Consider the following 19,836-nt stretch of genomic DNA (forward strand, 5'->3'; position numbering starts at 1 on the left):
ACCACTCCAAGGCTTGGATCAATGCTAAATGCATTTGACTGCTTGCTTACAATACTATATTTGATTGCCCCATTTAGGCCACTGTCTTTGTCTTCTGCATGAGCAATGTAGACAGCAGTGCCAGGAGGCTGGGTATGTGAAATAGTTACCTTATCTGATTGGGTAAGAAATACTGGAGGGTTATCATTAATATCCATCACAGATATGTTGACCTGGGTGCTACTGTAGACAGGGGAGTTACCCAGTTGTGACTGAACAGTGAGCACCACAACAGACTGCATTTCATGATCAAGCTGTTTTTTAGTGCGGATGATACCAAACTGGGGGTCAATAGAGAATCTTCCATGTGGATCACCGGAGGAAATTCTGTAAGAAACCACTTCTAAAGAATCTAGAAATGGAAATAACAAAAAGAAAAAAAGTTAAAAAAAAATACAAAAATGATAATATGAAGGTTGGTAAGAACATCTGTGAAGAATGCATGCTGTTAGATTGAGCTGAATATATGCAAGCTACAGAGATGTTTGACTTTCTTGGGCTTTTTATGCTTCCTTTTTCCTGTCCCTGGAGCCCTTCAGTAAAATATGACTATATACAGTTTGCCCACTTGTGCACCATTTGATTTTCATCTCACTGGTATGATAAAAATCTATAGAGAAAATATTATAATAGTCTTTCGTTTTGCCCTGATCTAAAATATAGAAAAAAAACCACTCCTACAAATTAGTCTTATGGGAGTAATTTCACTATACACAGGCATTCAATATACTAAGGAAAGAATTGTCTGGAAGAACTGCATTTTTCTGAACTTACTGTTCACAGATGACCATTGCTATAACCCTTATACATCAGATGCTACCTAAAGTAAAAGCTATCTAAAGGTTCAGGCTTATTACCAAGGCCGATCCGCAGGTGCTACCTCATCCTGAAGACAGTGGTAAATGCACTGCCCTTCTAAGAAGGAGAAAATGTGAGGAGCTGACTAATCAAACTTATATAAAAGCTCTGCCTCTACCACCTCAGGTGTACAGATCCATCATCAAGCTGGTACATTGACTCATGGTTCCCATGGCTCTACATAGGAACCAAATACGGGGCTGGTAGACATTGTCAAACTCAAGGGTAGCCTGGGCTGTAGTGACCATGAAATGGTCGAGTTCAAGATCCTTGAGGCAGTGAGGAAGGTGCACAGCAAGCTGACCACCCTAGACTGTGGGAAAGCTGACTTTGGCCTCTTGAAGAATCTGCTTGGTATGGAGCCATGGGATGAAGCGCTGGAGGGAAGAAGGGCCCAAGACAGTTGGTTAATATTCAAGGATCACCTCCTCCAAGCTCAGGAGGAATGCATCCCTACAAAGAGGAAGGCAGGCAGAAAAGCCAGGAGGCCTGCATGGATGAACAAGGAGCTCCTGGACATGATCAAAAGGAAAAAGGAGGCTTATAGGGAGTGGAAACAGGGGTGGGTAGCCTGAGAGGAATACGGAGGAATCATTCAAGCAGCCAGGGATCAGGTTAGACAAGCTAAAGCCCAGATAGAACTAAATCTGGCCAGGGACATTAAGACAAACAAAAAATCCTTCTTTAACTGTCAGTGAGAAAAGAAAGACTAGGGAAAATGTGGGCCCTCTCCGGAAGGAAACACAAGAACTGGTTACCCAGGACAGAGACAGAGCTGAGGTACACAATGACTTTCTTGCCTCAGTCTTCACTGGCAAGGACTGCAGCCACATTGCCCATGATGCAGAATGCAAAGGCAAGGATTGGGAAAATGAAGAACCACCCACTGTAGTTGAAGATCAAGTGCAAGACCACCTGAGGAACCTGTAGGTGCACAAGTCCATGGAACCTGTAAGATACATCCACGCGTCCTGAGGGAACTGGCAGATGAAGTCACTAAGCCACTAGCCATCATATTTGAGAAGTCGTGGCACTGTGGTGAGATTCCTGTTGACTGGAAAAGGGGAAACATAAACCCTATTTTCAAAAAGGGAAATAAAGAAGACCCAGGGAAGTACAGACCAGTCAGTCTCACCTCTGTGCCTGGCAAGATCATGGAGCAGATCCTCCTGGAAACTCTGCTGAGGCACATAGGAAACAAGGAGGTGATTGGTGACAGCCAGCATGGCTTCACCGAGGGCAAGTCATGCCTGACAAATTTGGTGGCCTTCTTCAAAGGAGTTACAGCGGCAGCGAAGAGCAACTGATGTCATCTACCTGGACTTGTGCAAAGCATTTGACACTGTCCCACACAATACCCCGGTCTCTAAATTGGGAGACATGGATTCAACAAATGGACCATTCAATGGATATAGAACTGGCTAGACGGTTGCACTCAAAGAGTTGCGATCAATGGCTCGATGTCCAAGTGGAGACCAGTGACGAGTGGCGTTCCTCAGGGGTCAGTACTGGGACCTGTACCATTCAACATCTTTGTCGCAGACATGGACAGGGGGGTCGAGTGCACCCTCAGCAAGTTTGCCAACGATACCAAGCTGTTTGGTGAGGCAGACACACTGGAGGGGAGGGATGCCATCCAGAGGAACGTGGACAGGTTGGAGAGCTGGGCTCAAGCCAACCTCATGCAGTTCAACAAGGCCAAGTGCAAGGTCCTACATCTGGGTCGCGGCAATCCCAAGCACAAACACAGGCTCGGCGGGGAATGGCTGGAAAGCAGCCCTGAGGAGAAGGACCTGGGTGTGCTGATCGACAAGAAGCTCAACATGAGCCAGCAATGTGCAATTGCAGCCCAGAAGGCCAACCACAGCCTGGGCTGCATCAAAAGAAGCGTAGCCAGCAGGTCAAAGGAGGTGATTCTGCCCCCCTACTCCACTCTCATGAGACCCCCCCTGGAATACTGCATCCAGCTCTGGAGTCCCCAACATAAGAAGGACATGGACCTGCGGGAGTGTGTCCAGAGGAGAGCCACGAGGATGATTGGAGGGCTGGAGCACCTCTCCTATGAGGAGAGGCTGAAAGAGTTGTGGCTGTTCAGCCTGGAGAAGAGAAGACTCTGGGGAGATCTTATTGCGGCCTTCCAGTACCTAAAAAGGGCCTACAGGAGAGCTGGGGAAGGACTTTTTACTAGGGCATGTAGTGATAGGACAAGGGGGGATGGCTGTAAACTGGAAGAGGGCAGGTTTAGATTAAACATTAGGAAGAAGTTTTTCACTCTAAGGGTGGTAAGGCACTGGCCCAGGTTGCCCAGAGAAGTTGTTGAGGCCCCATCCCTGGAGGTGTTCAAGGCCAGGCTGGATGTGGCCTTGGGCAACCTGGTCTAGTGGGAGGTGTCCCTGCCTACGGCAGGGAGGTTGGAACTCAATGATCTTCAAGGTCCTTTCCAACCTAAACCATTCTATGATTCTATGATATATGGCTCTTAGCACAGGGTCTTTTATGACTACAGACTGGCAGGAGCTAACCCATTTCCCTCTAAAACTTATAACAAAACCAAATGGATTAAATCTATTTTCAGAAGGTCCCATAAACATTCATCTTGACTTCAACACTTAATTTGAGAAAACGTGGGAGGGGCTTTGTTTCTTTGGGTTTTGGGGGGGATTTTTTTGTTGGGTTTTTGCTTTGCTTTGGTGGGGCTGTTTTTGCAGCAGCCCTTCATATAGATTCTCTGAGCCTTCTGAATATTCTCTGATCATGAGTATTGCCCTGAGATTTTTTTTTTGCACGGCTAATGCTTTAACACAAGCCACACCATGACACAGACCCTTCCTTACACTTTCACAACATGCTTCCCATCTCCCCATTTACAATTATGGAAATCCATCTGGAAGAAAACGAAGGCAGTGGCTAATCCCCATGGACCACCAAGTAGAGTACCACGGATCTGCATCTGTTCTGAAGAGCACCCTGATACAGCAGTGATTACACCAGTTGCTGTAAATACCAACAGTAAATACTATTTAATGCTCAACAGACTGAATGAATAATATGAAAGTTCATTTAAAAAAAAAAAATAAATCTGCAGATATTTCCAGTTAATGGTCACAACAAAAATGCAATGTAATCTCTAACTGAGCATGCAACTTACTTGGAGGCTCTCTGGCCTTTACGGTGCCAATTGGGCTGTCTTCAGGTGCATCTTCGGGAACAGAAAAAGTATAGCGGGATCTCTCAAATATGGCAGGGGCCAAAGCAGTCTGAAGGATGTTTACTGTGACGGCTGCATTGATGGCAGAGGGAAGCCCACCCCCGTCCCGCGCAGAAACAGTCAAGAAGAGTGAAGAATGCACCAGGTGGTCAAGAGCTGAGATCAGGTAAATAATTCCTGAAAGTACACAGAAATAAAAGAGCAATGAAGCAAGTTAAAATTCAGCAGACTGTCAAAATAGTACAAAACACGTAGCACTACTCTAAGAGAAGGCCACACAGTGTGGACAAAAAACAGCACTCCCAATTCTTTTTTGAGAACCAAGTTTTTTCAAATTATATGGTCTTTACTATGCACAAAACCACTGACACACAGCAAGTTCTGTGTCAAAACACAGCGTCCATAATTCTGATTTTAGAAACAGATTCAGCTAAATCTTTAACAACTTAATTGAGTCAGCAGGGTCATTCTGAGTTTTCAGCAATGTTAGGAAACCCGCAATTTTACCAGTACTAGTCTATAGGAATCTCTAAGTGCATTAGGGGAAAAAAAATACTTTATTGTTACAAAAGACTAATTTGTCTTTGCAAACAGTAAAGTTATCTCTATTTCAAACAGGCTGCGGAGACATTCTGCTCAAATAACTCCCCAAATAAAACAGACACAAAGGGGGTTAAAGCCCCAAAATACAAATCTTAGGAGCAGCGGGCTCTGTGGAAAGTATCTGGGAAGCAATCACCTCCTGTCTGATCACAAATTTCTAGTAAAATACCCTTTAGTAGTGAATTCTAAGGTCTGTTTGAATTTGCAGGCTGCTATCAATTACATTTTATATAAACTATAGGAAATAAGTAATTCTTTGAAAAGAAAATGCAATGCTGTGTCCAGAAATACAGCACTTTTTATCTTGAGGAAGGCACATCCATACATTTTCATCCTTTAACTCTGATGAATGAGACCAGCTGTCTCCAAATACATTCTCTTCAGACTGCTAAAATAAGTCTTTAGTAATATCAGATAATTATGCCCAATTTTCAAATACTCTCTATATAACTACAGAAACCCACATCTAACTATTATTACCTAAGATGGTAGTATGGGTAGAAAGAATGAACATGGCAGGAATCCTGTCCCATCTTCTACTACAGTAAAAGCTTGTATGAACTTCAAAGAAAGCTTTGTCTGAGTGAAGACTTCAGTCTCAGCAATGAGAATTAAATCCAAACCATAGCTCTCTATGGGATATTCATAACGGTCCTCAACAACTATCCAAAACTGATAATTCTTAATTGTTCTGTGAGAGACAGTAATTTATTGTCCTTCGCAAGCAAATTAAGGATTTATAAGTTAAGATATAAGCCCCAAAATAAATCATTAGCCCTCAGAGCACTCTGAAATATCTGGTCTAGATGAAGTGAACATTAATACTTAAAAATTTACGGGTAAACACTAGATCATGATATGTTTGTTACTTCAAAAATTTTATACATAAATTGTAACCTGAGGCACAGTCAAAGACCAGGTGCTTTCAGCCAGGTAAAAGATGGAATAAGGAAATGTAATTACATCCTAGAGAGTGTTAATACTGGTTTGCCTTATCCTTTCCAGCACTCTCTATCATTGAGCAGGAGGAAGAACACTTTCACTTATCCTGAGATGACAAAAAATCCATCAGTATTCTAAGACCCTTTGGTGGTCACAGATTTTGCAACACAGAATTATTTGCAAAGTAAGTTTTTCAACATGAAAATGAAGATGAGAGGTGACCAAATGCAAGAAAATTCTTCTTAACAATGACTCAGTTTAACTAAATATACACTAAATGCTAAAATTGCAGTGAGCTAAGTAGTAAGGTTGCAGTGAACTCAAATGATTCAACTAATAGGGACAACTTTCTACATACCAACAGTATTTTTAAGAAATCATTTATGCTTTTTTGGAGAAGCTAGTGAAGACACAAAACCTCTAGCAGCTCAGTAAAACAAATCCTTTAAACTTCGAGCTACCTTTCCGATTTCCTGGCTCTCAAGACAGGTTTAGTAGGGATGATGTTTGGCATTCAAGTCGGACATTTAGTGGTCCAATTTGTCAGACAGGGTAAAAATTAGATTTAACTCAAAGTGCCCTAGGAGAATCAGTGCATGATTCAGCTACAATAAATCTTCTCAAAATTCAGTGTGAAGTCACAACACTAATTTGCTTCAATGCATTTTTAAGCAGAATAATGGAAAATACATAAAATCCTTATAAATATTCAAATGTGTATGTGGTATACTTTCCAATTATACTGCCAGGACATTATAATAACAAACTGTGTCCTGACATGCTTAAAATGCATTCAAAGGGTCTTTTAGATCAAGGAAGAATGCTTTCCACTAACAACAAAGGACACTTATTGCAGTGTGACAAACCACACTAAAAACACAACGGAGATACAGATGGATTCAAAATTCATTGCTGATCCAACTCCTATGCCAATAAATGATGTACTTCCAAGAATCAACCTTATTTTGGCCTTTTTTTTCTTTTTTGTCTTCTGATGATTGAGTTTTACGATTACTTAGACAGCTCAACAAAGCAGTCTTCCAAGGACATAAACTTTTGGCATTTCCTGAGGTAATCTGAGCAACTGTAGCTCGAAGGAAAAGTGGCTCAAACCATTTTTTCCAGAGGTTAAATGTATAAACATGGATTTTAAACACTGTTGCTGTCAAATTAAATGAAACCAATCAAATGGACTGTATTTTACTAACTTGACCAATTGGGTATTTTCCTATTGACAAAGCCAAAAATATCTCATTCCCATTTTGGATACTTAAAGATGTATGTGAAGAGTGGGAAAACTTCTACAGAAAAGCATCACACTGAAATTCTTACTCTCAATGCAATAACTAATGACTTCAGAGCATCCCTTAGCAAGGGTGGAGCAAACAGTGCTCCAGGAACTCTGAAGACCTGGTGGAACAGAAATATTTCAGAACTAAAATTCCTTCTCTGTTGACCTAGACAGATTACAGCACAGTCCATGTCAGTTCACCTACAGAAAGCAGACAGAAAAGAAAATGGATACAAGATTTTGCTTTCTCTCTTCATTCTTTTGCTGTATCCCAGGGAGGGAAGGGAATAGGCAAGTACATCTTGCCAACTCATTCCTCTCTTGCAGGACCAGGGATGCCCTAAGAACACTGGCAGATTCCAAGTAAAAGTATGTGTCTTCCATATGGTTCCTTCCAACCTCAGAACTGTAATATGCAGGAAATTTTATAACTCAGTTTGACTTTTAATTATATACATTCTGTTTCTTTAAGCATTTGTAGGACTGGGCATTAGCTTTGCATCTGCTGATATATAATCTATACAGACATTTGCGACAGCTCTACCATACATAGGGGAACATGCCATGTTAGGCTGTATTATGGCATCATATGATGGGAAAGAAGCTGTAGAAGTAAGCAGCGTCTGGGATCCTACTTTCTATACGGTTACGTAAAAACACCAGACTGTGACTAAAATGGACAGTCATGACCACTTGGGTCAAAAGTAGCTGCCAGCACACCTCACAGCAGGCTGGCTGTATTTGATCTGCTGAAGTACAGTGCAGGAGATCCCGTGGTACTACATCGCAAAGGCAGAAACACAGGGCTAACTGCAAGAAGCACACAGCAGGAACTAGCTGTGTAAGTGATATATTCAGTGTGCGACACTCAAAGGTATGCCTCGCTAAATAACAGGCTGAAGATGAGTTATAGTTTTCCTTTCTTTCCCATTCTGTAATCAAGACAAGACAGCGGCTTGCTATTGTTATTACCACAGTCACTTGCAGCTTGCAATTTGTGGCTTCAGAGAACTTAAAAGACAACTAGGTTGCTGTGGTCCGGAATATATTTTTCCATTATGAAAAAGAGTTTCTAGAGACGCTAATGATGGAAAGGGAATAATGAGACAGCTGCTCTGTGAGGAACATGTTACTTAGACCAAAACTCCAGCAGGGGACCACACAGACACAAGTGTAGTTCCACTTCAAGAAGTCACTGCATGAAAAATGCCACTGTCTGTCTTATAGCTTGGCTCCGCATATATATGGACAGTCTTATCTGCTGCCTTTAATAACATTTAATTCCCATTTTTTAAATTTATTGTTTATATTAGTGCAGTGCTTTGAAGATTTTACCTCTGGTAATTCCTCATTCTGCACAAGAGAGAGCCGGAGCCAATTCTGCTTCACAGGTGAACAATCGTATAATTACAGACCAGAGGAAGCATTAACATCCAGCCTTACTTACACCTTGGAATCTCATTTTCTTGACTAAATCTGTATGGGTGTAGCTGACTGCAGATTCTAACGTTTATAAATCAAAAACATGACCCAGAGACAGCCTATCATGATTTGCATACACATTTTAGACAGGCTTTGCAATGCTGGTCGCATGATAGCAACTGCCACTACAGGCTTGAGTTTGGGAACAGCTCTGCGCCAGCGCAGGTTAGCTCAGTACAGCTACATTGAGAGTTACAGGTATTTTGCTGCAGAACAATCTATGCTTACCGGCTAGCATAAATTGTCATAACAGTTTCAGGGATTCAGTGTACTGTGAGGGCTAGTATTAGTGAAAGGTGAAACCATGACTGTCAGCTTTTTAACCTGCTCCATCCTTCCTCACTTACTGTACGTGCTAGGGCACTAATTTCCAAGAAGTTCCTGCTCTCCACTTTGTGCCTATCAACTACAAAAGTTAAAATGAAGCTAATGTTCACCCAGGACATGCAAAAGCATTAGTGAAAGATAGGACTCTGCAGCACCCACCATCCTCTGAAAATGACAAAATTTCTCATGGGATTTTTTTCTTATTTTTCTGGAGATGCACCCTGCTCCACAGGTGGGTTAGCTGCTAAGTGCTGTTTCTCAAGAGTTAAAGCAGTAGACAGGGTCCTGGAGATAATGATTCCTTTAAAATGTATTTATGATCTTCTTCATGATCCTGTGTTCAGTCCTAACATTACAACAGCAGAGATGACCAAAGTAGGTTCATTCATCAAAAGCACGTTTTGTATGGCAGAAATACTACTGGTTATCCCTTTAGCTGACCACTTTGAAAATCTATCTGGTTTTCCACAGGGGCCTCAGATAAGGAAAACAAAAAACAGCCCAACATGTATAGCCATTTGTAGATAAACAAAACATTTTCCATTAGCAAAGCACTGCAGAGGCAAAGATATAAATCAGGACACACTAACTTCAATAACAATATCTGGATTGCATAGAAATGCATACTCATTTAAATAGCTTCCAATATTTTCTCATTGTTCACGAAACAAAACAGCAACTTTAGAACACAGCAAGAGGCATGAAATCAACAGCTACCAATAGTGTTCTCTAAGACCATGAATCTGAATGCCCTACCAACTTTAAATGATGGCAGTATTTCTTCAGCAAATATCCTAGGATGAGTGAGCTGGCATGACCTGACACACAGCTCAGACAGCAAGCAGATGGCAAAAAGGTACGTATAGTTCATTACCTTGATTCACCTTTAAAGCAGGCCACTGGACCTGCTGTTTAATACTGTGTAGGTCAGCGCTGACCCACTGACCTGCTCAGAGCATGTCTCACCCAACCTAGCACACCAGCTTCTCAGTGCGGAGATGCATGTACAACTTTGCTTTTTATGCATCAGAAAAATGTTCAGGATGAACACAGGCAGGGTGACTCCCCAAGAGGTGAATGCAGTTAGGAGGTGTAGACTTTGCATTAACATTAAAACCAGCATTGTTCTAGGGAAGGGTGGTAAGTGTTTCTGGTTTTCTGTGTTTCTGACATTTCTATTTAACTTTATCTGAATCGTTGCCCATCTTCTAATCTTGGTATTGCATTTAGGTTCCAGGTTTAGCTATTAACCTGTATTTAAAATGCACCTTTTTTATTGAAGCTGCATTCTTGATGGTAACCATAACAACACTCTGCAAAATGCACTGTTTGAAGAGTTGGTTTAACAACTGTCAGTGGAAAGGAAAGAATTAATGAGGAATTACATTGTTATTTACAGTTTGCCTACTGTCATACATGTAGCTTCAGCTTATAGGAAAAAGCTTTAAAAAGCTTAATCTTGATGGCACAAACACTGTTTTGAGTTTCAGTGCGCAAGAGGACTACTGCAAGTTTGAAAGTATTCGTTATTTCAATGTTTTCATAGTAAATAACTGATTTAACTTGTATCAAACTCCTATCTCCATTTGTACTTCACAGAAGCCTCATACCCCTGCACTGCCGAATGCTTTCAACAGTGTCCCTCTCTAGCAGATTCTTGTGCTAAACTCATAGTTTCCTTCTTAAAAAAGGAAATATAAATACAATCTTAGTGTTTACAACCACTACTGTTCAAACACACTATGTTTAATCACAAGACTTTGCTTAGCACATGAAAGTCTACTCCAGAACACTTCATTCAAATCCAACCAGGATGTGTAATCTGCAACATAAAGAACCTGAATCTATAAGGTAATATACAGCTTTAACACTGCGATTCTCCCAAAAGCACAACACTACTATTTTAAATACTACAGGTTACAGACAATTTTAGTGAACTAAGAAGTATTAATCAACACACAAAATATTAATTAGTAATTAAGGCAGTTCCATTACTCACAAGCAGAATATCCACCTGAGCATCAGCTCTAATGTCAGGCAAGAGAATATTAGAATGTTTTTGTACCATCTAGGCTCAGTTTTCTATTACACAAAGGCTTTTCAGACAAAGCCTAGCAATGCACTATTTGGGACACAATTTTTTTTGTCCCTAGAGAGTACAGTCCACTAGTTTAGGAGGTCACATGCCTCCTAGTGCTCTAGGGACAGGTAAAGGAACCCGTAAAGCTGGTCTCTTTCAGCCTTCCCATCTGCCATCTAACTGTGAATAGGTTAAATGCAGTTCTGCAACCTGAATCATAGAATCATCTAGGCTGAAAGGGACCATTAAGATCATCAAGTCCAACCATTAATCTAATGCCGCCAAAACCACTACTAAACCATGTCCCTAATGCCACGCCTACATGTCTTTTAAATACCTCCAGGGGGGGTGACTCCACCACTTCCCTGGGCAGCCTGTTCCAATGTTTGATGACCCTTTCTGTGAAGAAATTTTTCTGAATATCCATCCTAAACCTCCCCTAGTGCTACTTGAGGCCATTTCCTCTTGTCCTATTGCCTGTTACTTGGGAGAAGAGACCAACCCCCACCTCACTACAACCTCCTTTCAGGTAGCTGTAGAGAGCAATAAGGTCTCCCCTCAGCCTCCTTTTCTCCACATTAAAGAACCCCATTTCCCTCAGCCGCTCCTCACCAGACTTGCGCTCCAGACCCCTCACCAGCTTTGCTGCCCTTCTCTGGACATGGTGTACCACCTCAATGTCTTTCTTGTAGTGAGGGGCCCAGAATTGAACCCAGTATTCAAGGTGCGGCCCCACCAGTGCTGAGTACAGTGGGACAATCAGTTCCCTAGTCCTGCTGGCCACACTATTCCTGATACAGGCCAGGAAGCTGTTGGCCGCCTTGGCTAGCTGGGCACACTGCTGGCTCATATTCAGAAGAAATGAGCTAGAGGACTGGACTTAAAAAAGTGGTACTTACATTTGCATTACCAGCTTTTTGGATAAGGTGTTTAGCCTATTTCTATCTGAACACCACCAGAATTTTAAATTCTCTAAATTATTTTTTTTTATTTACAATTTAAATTACAGGCAATATTTATATTTCAGTAGTGTTTTCTATGCATGGTTCAAAGTTTACTACATAACAAGTTAGCATGATGGTTGTTTATTTTGTAGAGGAAAATCTTATTTATAAGGCATCTTCTGTAAATGTTCTCAGGTGCTGGACAACACTAAAAGAACACTCATGAATCACATGAAAAATTGCAGACAGATAAATCAAATTGGTAATGCTTTTTTAAAATTATTTTGAAAAGCTGAGAGTTTAAAGAAAGCAAAATTTTTAGAGCAATGGTTCCACCAATTAATACTATTGTATTTAAAAATTTGGTTGCCTATTGCTTTCATGAGGGATAATGAATCCCTATGGAAAAAGTATGCAACACTAAGAGCCCATCAAAAAAAGGTCTTAAACAGTAGATGGATGAGACCCATTCAGAGCTTTCCAAACCCCTACATTGATTCTAAAATGAGTGTTTCCCTGAACAAGCTCACAACAAAGAGAGAGCAAAGCAAGCTGAACATGCCCCCACCAGCTAGCTACAAGGCAAGCAGTAGCACTCCGAAAAAGCCACTGGTAGCAGAATAGCCCCATGCTCCCCATTTAGCAAGAAAGCAGTGCTTTAGCTATGAAGTCCCCAGAACACGCAGCTGTTCTGAACACGAACATGGAAGCTGCTCCACTTTGCCCAAAATGCTTAAGAAAATATTAATAGGGTAAAAAAAAAAAAAAAACATCCTAAAACTCCCACTCTAATCCGGTGATTACACCACCACCAGAAGGCAAATAGATCCAATGTTGCTCAGAGCAAAGGAAGAACTAAACTAGGTCTGTCTGGTGACCACAGCAATTGCTAAACTGTTAAGGATTTCAGTTCCTCACTTACTTTGTGAATCTATTGCTTTATTTCCAGCGTCCAAGTCAAATGAAACATTTTGCTTGACCTTCTTCCTTCCATTTTAAATTTCAACATAAAAATCCCTCAAAATGTCAATAGATTTATATTTGCCATATATTCTTCAGAATACTGCCAAATATAACATTCAGCTGCTCAAAAATTCTCATCTTCTACAGTACATAAGAAAAGAAACCTGGAGTGACTGAACTGATGGATTGTCATGCTAATCCATTGCTGTCCCACTCTTTCAACCTACTATAAACCTCACAGGACAGGACTGGGGTTTGGGTTTGTTTGGTTTTTTTTTCTTAGTACACTGCTAATGTCAGTACAACAAAGGTTTAATGACTCACTATAAGACATCAAAACTAAACTTAATACAGAAAAAACAAGTACTACTTTGATGTAGCTTTCTCTATATTGAACTATTACATGTTTAAATTATTCTCTTAACAGAAATAAAACCAACTCAAAATGCTAATTTGTCAGTAAAGCAGCATTTAACTGAAGAGACATAATTTGCTGTTGAAGGGAGATTTCCTCTGGTTTTGCCTTGTTTTGTTTCCTTTAATCTGACATAACAGTAACTTGGAGTATGTTTGTTATCTGATTGCACACAAAGAGAACACTTCCACATAAAACATGAGCTTTAAAAAAAACTTTAAAAAAAATTAATAAAATTTAATAAAATTCAAAGTATACGCCAATAAGTGGTCAGGACTCTGGCCTGGTCAACTGCTGTATTTTCAAAGACAAAGGCAGAGCTTTTCCTGCACAATCTACATAGCTCCAGCACTGCCGCACCATCCCACCAGGTCACCTCTGCTTGCTTAGCTTGTCAAAGTTTCCAAAAACATCTTTTTAATCAAGGACCTTTTCAATCAAAATGCCAGCCTGCAAATCCAAAAATAGATCAATGCACAACCTGGTAACAACACTCGACTGCCATGGTAACCAGAGATAGTATTTCTTTGAAGACCCTGTACTAAAAGATGCACGTTTCCAGCACAGATACAGAATTAAGCCTAATACAAGCCCAATAAGGGGTATTTGCTGTTCTTATAATTAAGAGCATTACGAAACATTCCAGATCCTCATGAACTGATTTTCTACTACATACACTCCCCTGCTATGTTCCTTTTAACAGTCCAACAGCATGAAGGCATTCTGCCAAGGTTATCTGCTCTCTTTGTGTGACCTGCCGCTTTCTTCTTTTCTTTAGGTTAACTGAGAACATGAAGTACATTAAGTGTATCTGTACTTCAGACCCATACAGTCTCTAGTGAAGAAAAGTGTTGATTGTCTGAACATTACTGTACGAATCTCTCATTATTCCTGTCCTCCAAAATGGGAGGTTTGAGCCTATTTTTTTCCTTTTCTCCGTTTTTCTTGTTATCAGTCCACATCATCTGTGCAATGACGTGGCAGTTCAATCTTTGTCTCATATGGTGGGTACTTCTGTTTCTGAGATTTGACATTGACTTAGCTACAAGAAAAGGGGGTAGGCTAGAGTATTTTTGTAAATACTTTGCATTGTATCATGCACAATGAACTCAAGTACACATGTCACTCCACTATTGCATGGTTGAGGTTTTGGCACATAGCTTGTAGGAATTTTTCTCTTTGTAGATGGTCGATTCTATTGGAGTTTATTCATAAAAGAAAAAAAAAAAAAAAGAGATGCATACATTAAGAGCTGGCACTATGGATATTTTTTCATGCTGTTCCGATGCACAGCTTGCTTGCAGGGCCAAAATATGCACTCTCACACTTATTAAAGCAAATTTTGTGTGCTTCAAGGAGAATATACTGTTTCCTGTATTCTTTATGTTAGATTTCTAATTAGAGATCTGTCTCAGTGAAGGTAAATGTCCCCAAATTACTCAGTGAAAACTTAGTAAGCTAAACTAATGTCTCAGACAGACTCATCTGATTTGCAGCATTCTGAATATGCTATCAATTTCATATGAAAGATCAGAAAAACAGTAATTGCAGAAACTGCAGTTTAAAAAAAAAAGTGGCCTCAAAATGTTCCAAAATAAAACACTCCTAATTTTAAATGTTATTTATGTGAACCTCTTCATATGTTTAGCAAATGTACTACATGCTGTATGAAAATGCCAAAAGTAGTTTAAAAATAAACTATTTTTTCCTACAATACTATACAAAAACATCATTAATCATCATAAAAATGGCCTTGTTTTCTTTAAAAAGGATGCATCCCCATTTCACTTTGATGCATATTACAATCTGCTATATATTAAACATTGTATAATACATGGAGTTAAGCAAAGTTTGGATTATTTTTTTTCCCCCAAAAAGAAATTTTGGTATTTCAACTTTTGTTTTTAACCTGTATTGTAATAAAAATAAAGCAAACTTTTTCACAAAATGAAAATCTCCTAAAATGTGACTGTTAAACAGCAACATTTCAATTTTCTTCAATAAAACAAAACTTGTCAACATCCTTAACTGGGATGAATCTATTCTGGTGCTCTGAACCAAATCAAAAAGTTTATTTTAAGTCAGCTTAACATTAAATCGCATTTACATATGGTGTCATAGTACAGTAATTGAAGTAATACAACACTAAAACGCACACTGCCAAAATAAGAAAAATTTATCAGTGGAGGGACTGTTCTGCACAAGCTCTACACTTAACTCCTCTTTTGTATCCATTACCAGGCACTGCTAAAGAGATAAGATGCTGGATTTAAATCTGCCTTTCGGCTGATTAAGTTAAGAATTCTTATATTCTTAAATTTGCTTGTCCTTCAGGTGTATTCCTCCTTTTATTCACCAATGGACTAAGCTCCTAGACCGCTCTACATCTCTTACAGGACATTAGTCACATGATGCCTATGCTACTTGGTTAAAAAGAAATCAGAATGCGTCTTAAAGGAAAAGAATACTCTTTTAGCAAGTCAAATTTTCCTCAAAAGAATGCTCATTTTGAAGAAGCTGTACTTTTGTGCTGAAAAAAAAAAAATTAATGCTAAACTACTGACCAGCTCTTGTAACAAGGCTCGTCTGTTGTACTCCGTATGTTTTTTGGGGGGTAAATAAGTAACTGAAGATATAACAAAAGGTTGATCCAAGTATCTTCAATTCAATGGAAAGATCTCTGAATTCCTCACTGTAGCACGTCGGTGAGAACATATTTAACAAGGGGGGAAAAAAACTCTGCAACAGCAATTGCAGCTGGAGAGAAGAGTGAGAATATATGAGAGAAACAGCTCTGCAGACACCAAGGTCAGTGAAGAATGAGACGGAGGACATGCTACAGGTACAGGAGCAGAGATTCCCCTGCAGCCCCTGGTGAAGCCCATGGTGAGGCAGGCTGTCGCCCTGCAGCCCATGGAGGTCCATGGTAGAGCAGCTATCCACCTGCAGCCCATGGGAGGATCCCACAACGGAGCAGGTGGATACCCAAAGGAGGCTGTGACCTTGTGGGAAGCCCACACTGGAGCAGGCTCCTGGCAGGACCTGTGACCCTGTGGAGAGAGGAGCCCACACTGGAGCAGGTTTGCTGGCAGGACTTGTGACCCATGCTGGAGCAGTCTGTTCCTGAAGGACTGCACCCTGTGGAAAAGGACCCACCCTGGAGCAGTTTGTGAAGAACTGCAGCCCATGGGAAGGACTTATATTGGAGAAGTTTGTGGAGGACTGTCTCCCATGGGAGGGACCTTGTGCTGGAGCAGAGGAAGAGTGTGAGGAGTCCTCCCCCCAAGGAGGAAGGAGCAGCAGAGAAAATGCGTGATGAACTGACCACAACCCCCACTGCCCATCCCCCTGTGCTGCTCAGGGGGAGGAGGTAGAGAATTTGGGAATGAAGTTGTGCCCGGGAAGATGGGAGGGGTGGGGGGAAAGTGTTTTAACATTTGGGTTTATTTCTCATTACCCTACTCTGATTTGATTGGCAACAAACTAAATTAATTTCCCCAAGTAGAGTCTGTTTTGCCCATGATGGTAATTGCTGAGTGATCTCTTCCTCGTCTCGACTCACGAGCCTTTCGTTATATTTTCTCTCCCCTGTCCAGCTGAGGAGAGAAGTGATAGAGCAGCTTTGGTGGGCACCTGGCGTCCAGCCAGGATCAATCCACCACTCAGAGAAACATTCTCAGTAGAATACAAAGAAGGAAGGTCATAGCCTCTCTTTTAGGCATCTAATTTAGGTAGGATTCACAGAAACACAAGCCTAAATATCTTACATAGTCGAAAGAAACAGAGAAGCTAAGTTAAATGCTTATACTGCTGTAATGTACACTGTGTGAATGCTACTTTCTCCACATCCTTTTCATACCAGGTTTAAATCACTAATACCTTCAAATAAACATAAATCAATGGCTGCTGCCTTTTACTTAGCCTTCATAAGAGTTTTCTCTGTACACAGTGACTAGGTAGGGGAGTTGTTCTAAGAATATGAACAGATCATTTACCTGAAGACTGACAGGATGAAGTCACACTGACGCAAAATAATTTTCAAAGACTATTATTAATTTTGGTGATTTGAAACAGCTTTCTTGAACCAGGGCTACAATAAGATGATAACATCTTTTTATCCAGCTCTCAAGAAGGGTATCGCTAAGATCAATAGAAAAATGAATCATATGCCCTTGAGTGAAAGAAAAATATTGATGCTTGTACCATAATGAAAGTTCAGAAATTCAGTTGTTAATCCCAAAGTCTTAACTTTAAGCACTGCATAGGTTTTCTGCCACACTTGTGATTGTATCCTGTGACTTACATTTTTAATTACCTCCTGCTCAGCTATAACTATAAATATACTGTCTTTCCGATAGCTTGTTAGGTAACGATGGGAAAATACACAAACATATCTCAAACAGTTTCTTAGCCAGAAGAGCTCTTCAACTTGCTCTGTTCTAATCAATTCACAAGTGCTGTTCATAGATCAGATATCTACAAAAGGAGACATAATGAAGCCAAGATGTTGTTTACACCAACACTAGAAACAAATGATAGCAAAAGTCACGAACTGGTTTACAGTTCCCTATCCATACATTTTTCTAGTTACACAGTTCTTACAGTGGTTTTTCTTGTGGACAGTCTATCATCAATCAAATGAAAAATACTTCATTTCAATTTTTTTCTCAAAGGGAAATGCAATAAATGTTGTTTATGAGTATAAGAGCATATCACAAACAATATAGTATCTAAAAGCTAAAAGAGCAAAAGAATACCACTAGCACAGACTTGCTTAGAATTCAAAAAACTTTTAATAGAATATCTGCTCAATGAAAGGCTCTTCCTTCCCACTCCCATTGAACTTATCTATATACGACATCCACATGTCACAGTGCTTGAAATAAAAGATGGAGCCTCTTCAAGGAGCTTGGATGTGGCTCAACCTCATAATATCTACACATCAAAAGCACCGTTGATATATTCTATACAGTCAGTGGCTGACCAGCTGGTATGAAATCCTGTATCGTGAACACAGCTCACTATGCAAAGCTAAAAGCTTTCTTGATACATCCATACAATTGCTTTAACAAAGCAATAGCCAGACGCAAGCCATAGCAGTGAAGAATTTGGGTTAGTTTTTGTTTTATTATTTTATCCATTTCTCTTTTAAAAATAAAAAAGTGAATGATGGAAAAAAGTGAACTTCTAGTGAGTATTCTAAGTATTCAACACTGTTGAATAGTGAGTATTCAACACTCCGAAAACACCCCCGAAGAAAACTACAGTGAGATAAATGTTCAAGTCCACAATCTAGATACCATAAAACAGAAATTACATATGCCATGGAGAACAGTGTCATCTTGCATATGATTTTAGTGTGTTGTAGTGGAATGTGAAAAACAGCTGCTAATTAATTTAAATCTCATAATACTGAAAATATTTGTGTCCACTTCTACATATAATACTAAGGGCTATAATAAACATAAGTAAAAAAGACTAATGCACTGATTTTCATTCCTCATTTATAAATGCTCTGTCAGTGAGAAAAATTAATCATCTAAAAAAATAAAACTTATCAGGAAGGCAAATTCATGGAAGAAACCACCACCATCACTGTGCTTCCTTTTAGGTCGTCTAATAGTGAAAAGAGCTGATAAAACAGAATATGCCATACTGCAAACTGGAAAAACTGCAGAACACATCAGTAACAGACTGAATATCCACAAGATCAGAAAACCAAAGACCAAAATTGTAGTATGAACTTGATTGGCTTATGGGTTTGGAGATCTGCTTCCTGAAGAATTACTATTTCTTGTCATACTTGTCCATTGCCCTCTGTTCACAAAATGCAGCCCACATAACTAGATGAAGTCCGTCACATAACCTTCAGAGAGACACATCTAAATTAGGCCAGGTATAAGAGCTTACAAAGACAGCTTTAGCACGACAAAAATGTGAAAATGTCACTGTCCTAACAAGGAGGACAAAGAGCTTCTTCCTCTGAATACTGAACAGCTTTCGCAGCTATTTAACCCGCAAAGATAGCAAAACTTCTATGTGAAAAGTTGGCAACTTTAATGTTTATTTTGTTTATAATGTTTATTTTTTGCCAAGAATTCAAAAATCATTCTGCTTGCCAGTGACTGAACATAAGCGCTATTGTAGGCAGACGTGGAAGAATATAAAAGGAAAAAGAGTATTCTTCAGGAAAAAACCCAACACGCACCGTTAATATTAATAAGTTAAAATTAGACACAGTCAGACCTCATGAATTACCCAGGAGATGTGATTAAGTGCAATCAGATTCCAAGCACTATAATGCTGGGAATAGTGTCTCTGACCTAAATGCTCTTCTCATCACGAAATGTCAGTAATAATGACCTCAAGCAACTTCACCCTGAATTTGGTCTGCCTTTGATAAAATACCATGGTAGATTCACAAGATAGTAGTAACTTACAAACTTATATAGTCTCCATGATTAAGCATGACATTTTTCCTATACAAAGCGCCAAAACTGGAAAAAAAGACCAAAAGGTCACAATCTGACGAAGACGCCTTTCAAATGAGAGGACTGCTGCAAAGCCAGCGTTGCTAGCATGACCCACAGGGGCTCTCTCTGACAAGCCTGCTGGGGCAGCTTTAAAATGACCAGTTAAATGCCTGTGGAGATACAGCTCCCTAGTTATTGACTGACCTATATA

General features: G+C 40.0%; 1 protein-coding gene across 1 annotated transcript in view; it reads right to left on the bottom strand.

Moving 5' to 3' along the window:
- Positions 1-19,836, bottom strand: part of DCHS2 (dachsous cadherin-related 2) — an 80,162-nt gene that overhangs the window by 46,522 nt on the left and 13,804 nt on the right. Inside the window, exons 5-6 of the mRNA XM_009893767.1 lie at positions 4,046-4,282; positions 3-391 (exon numbers count right to left, since the gene is read on the bottom strand). Coding sequence (XP_009892069.1) covers positions 3-391; positions 4,046-4,282 — 626 coding nt within the window. The remainder of the gene's footprint in view (positions 1-2; positions 392-4,045; positions 4,283-19,836) is intronic.

Source organism: Charadrius vociferus, unplaced genomic scaffold, assembly GCF_000708025.1.
Source record: "Charadrius vociferus isolate BGI_N301 unplaced genomic scaffold, ASM70802v2 scaffold59, whole genome shotgun sequence".
Classification (NCBI taxonomy): domain Eukaryota; kingdom Metazoa; phylum Chordata; class Aves; order Charadriiformes; family Charadriidae; genus Charadrius; species Charadrius vociferus.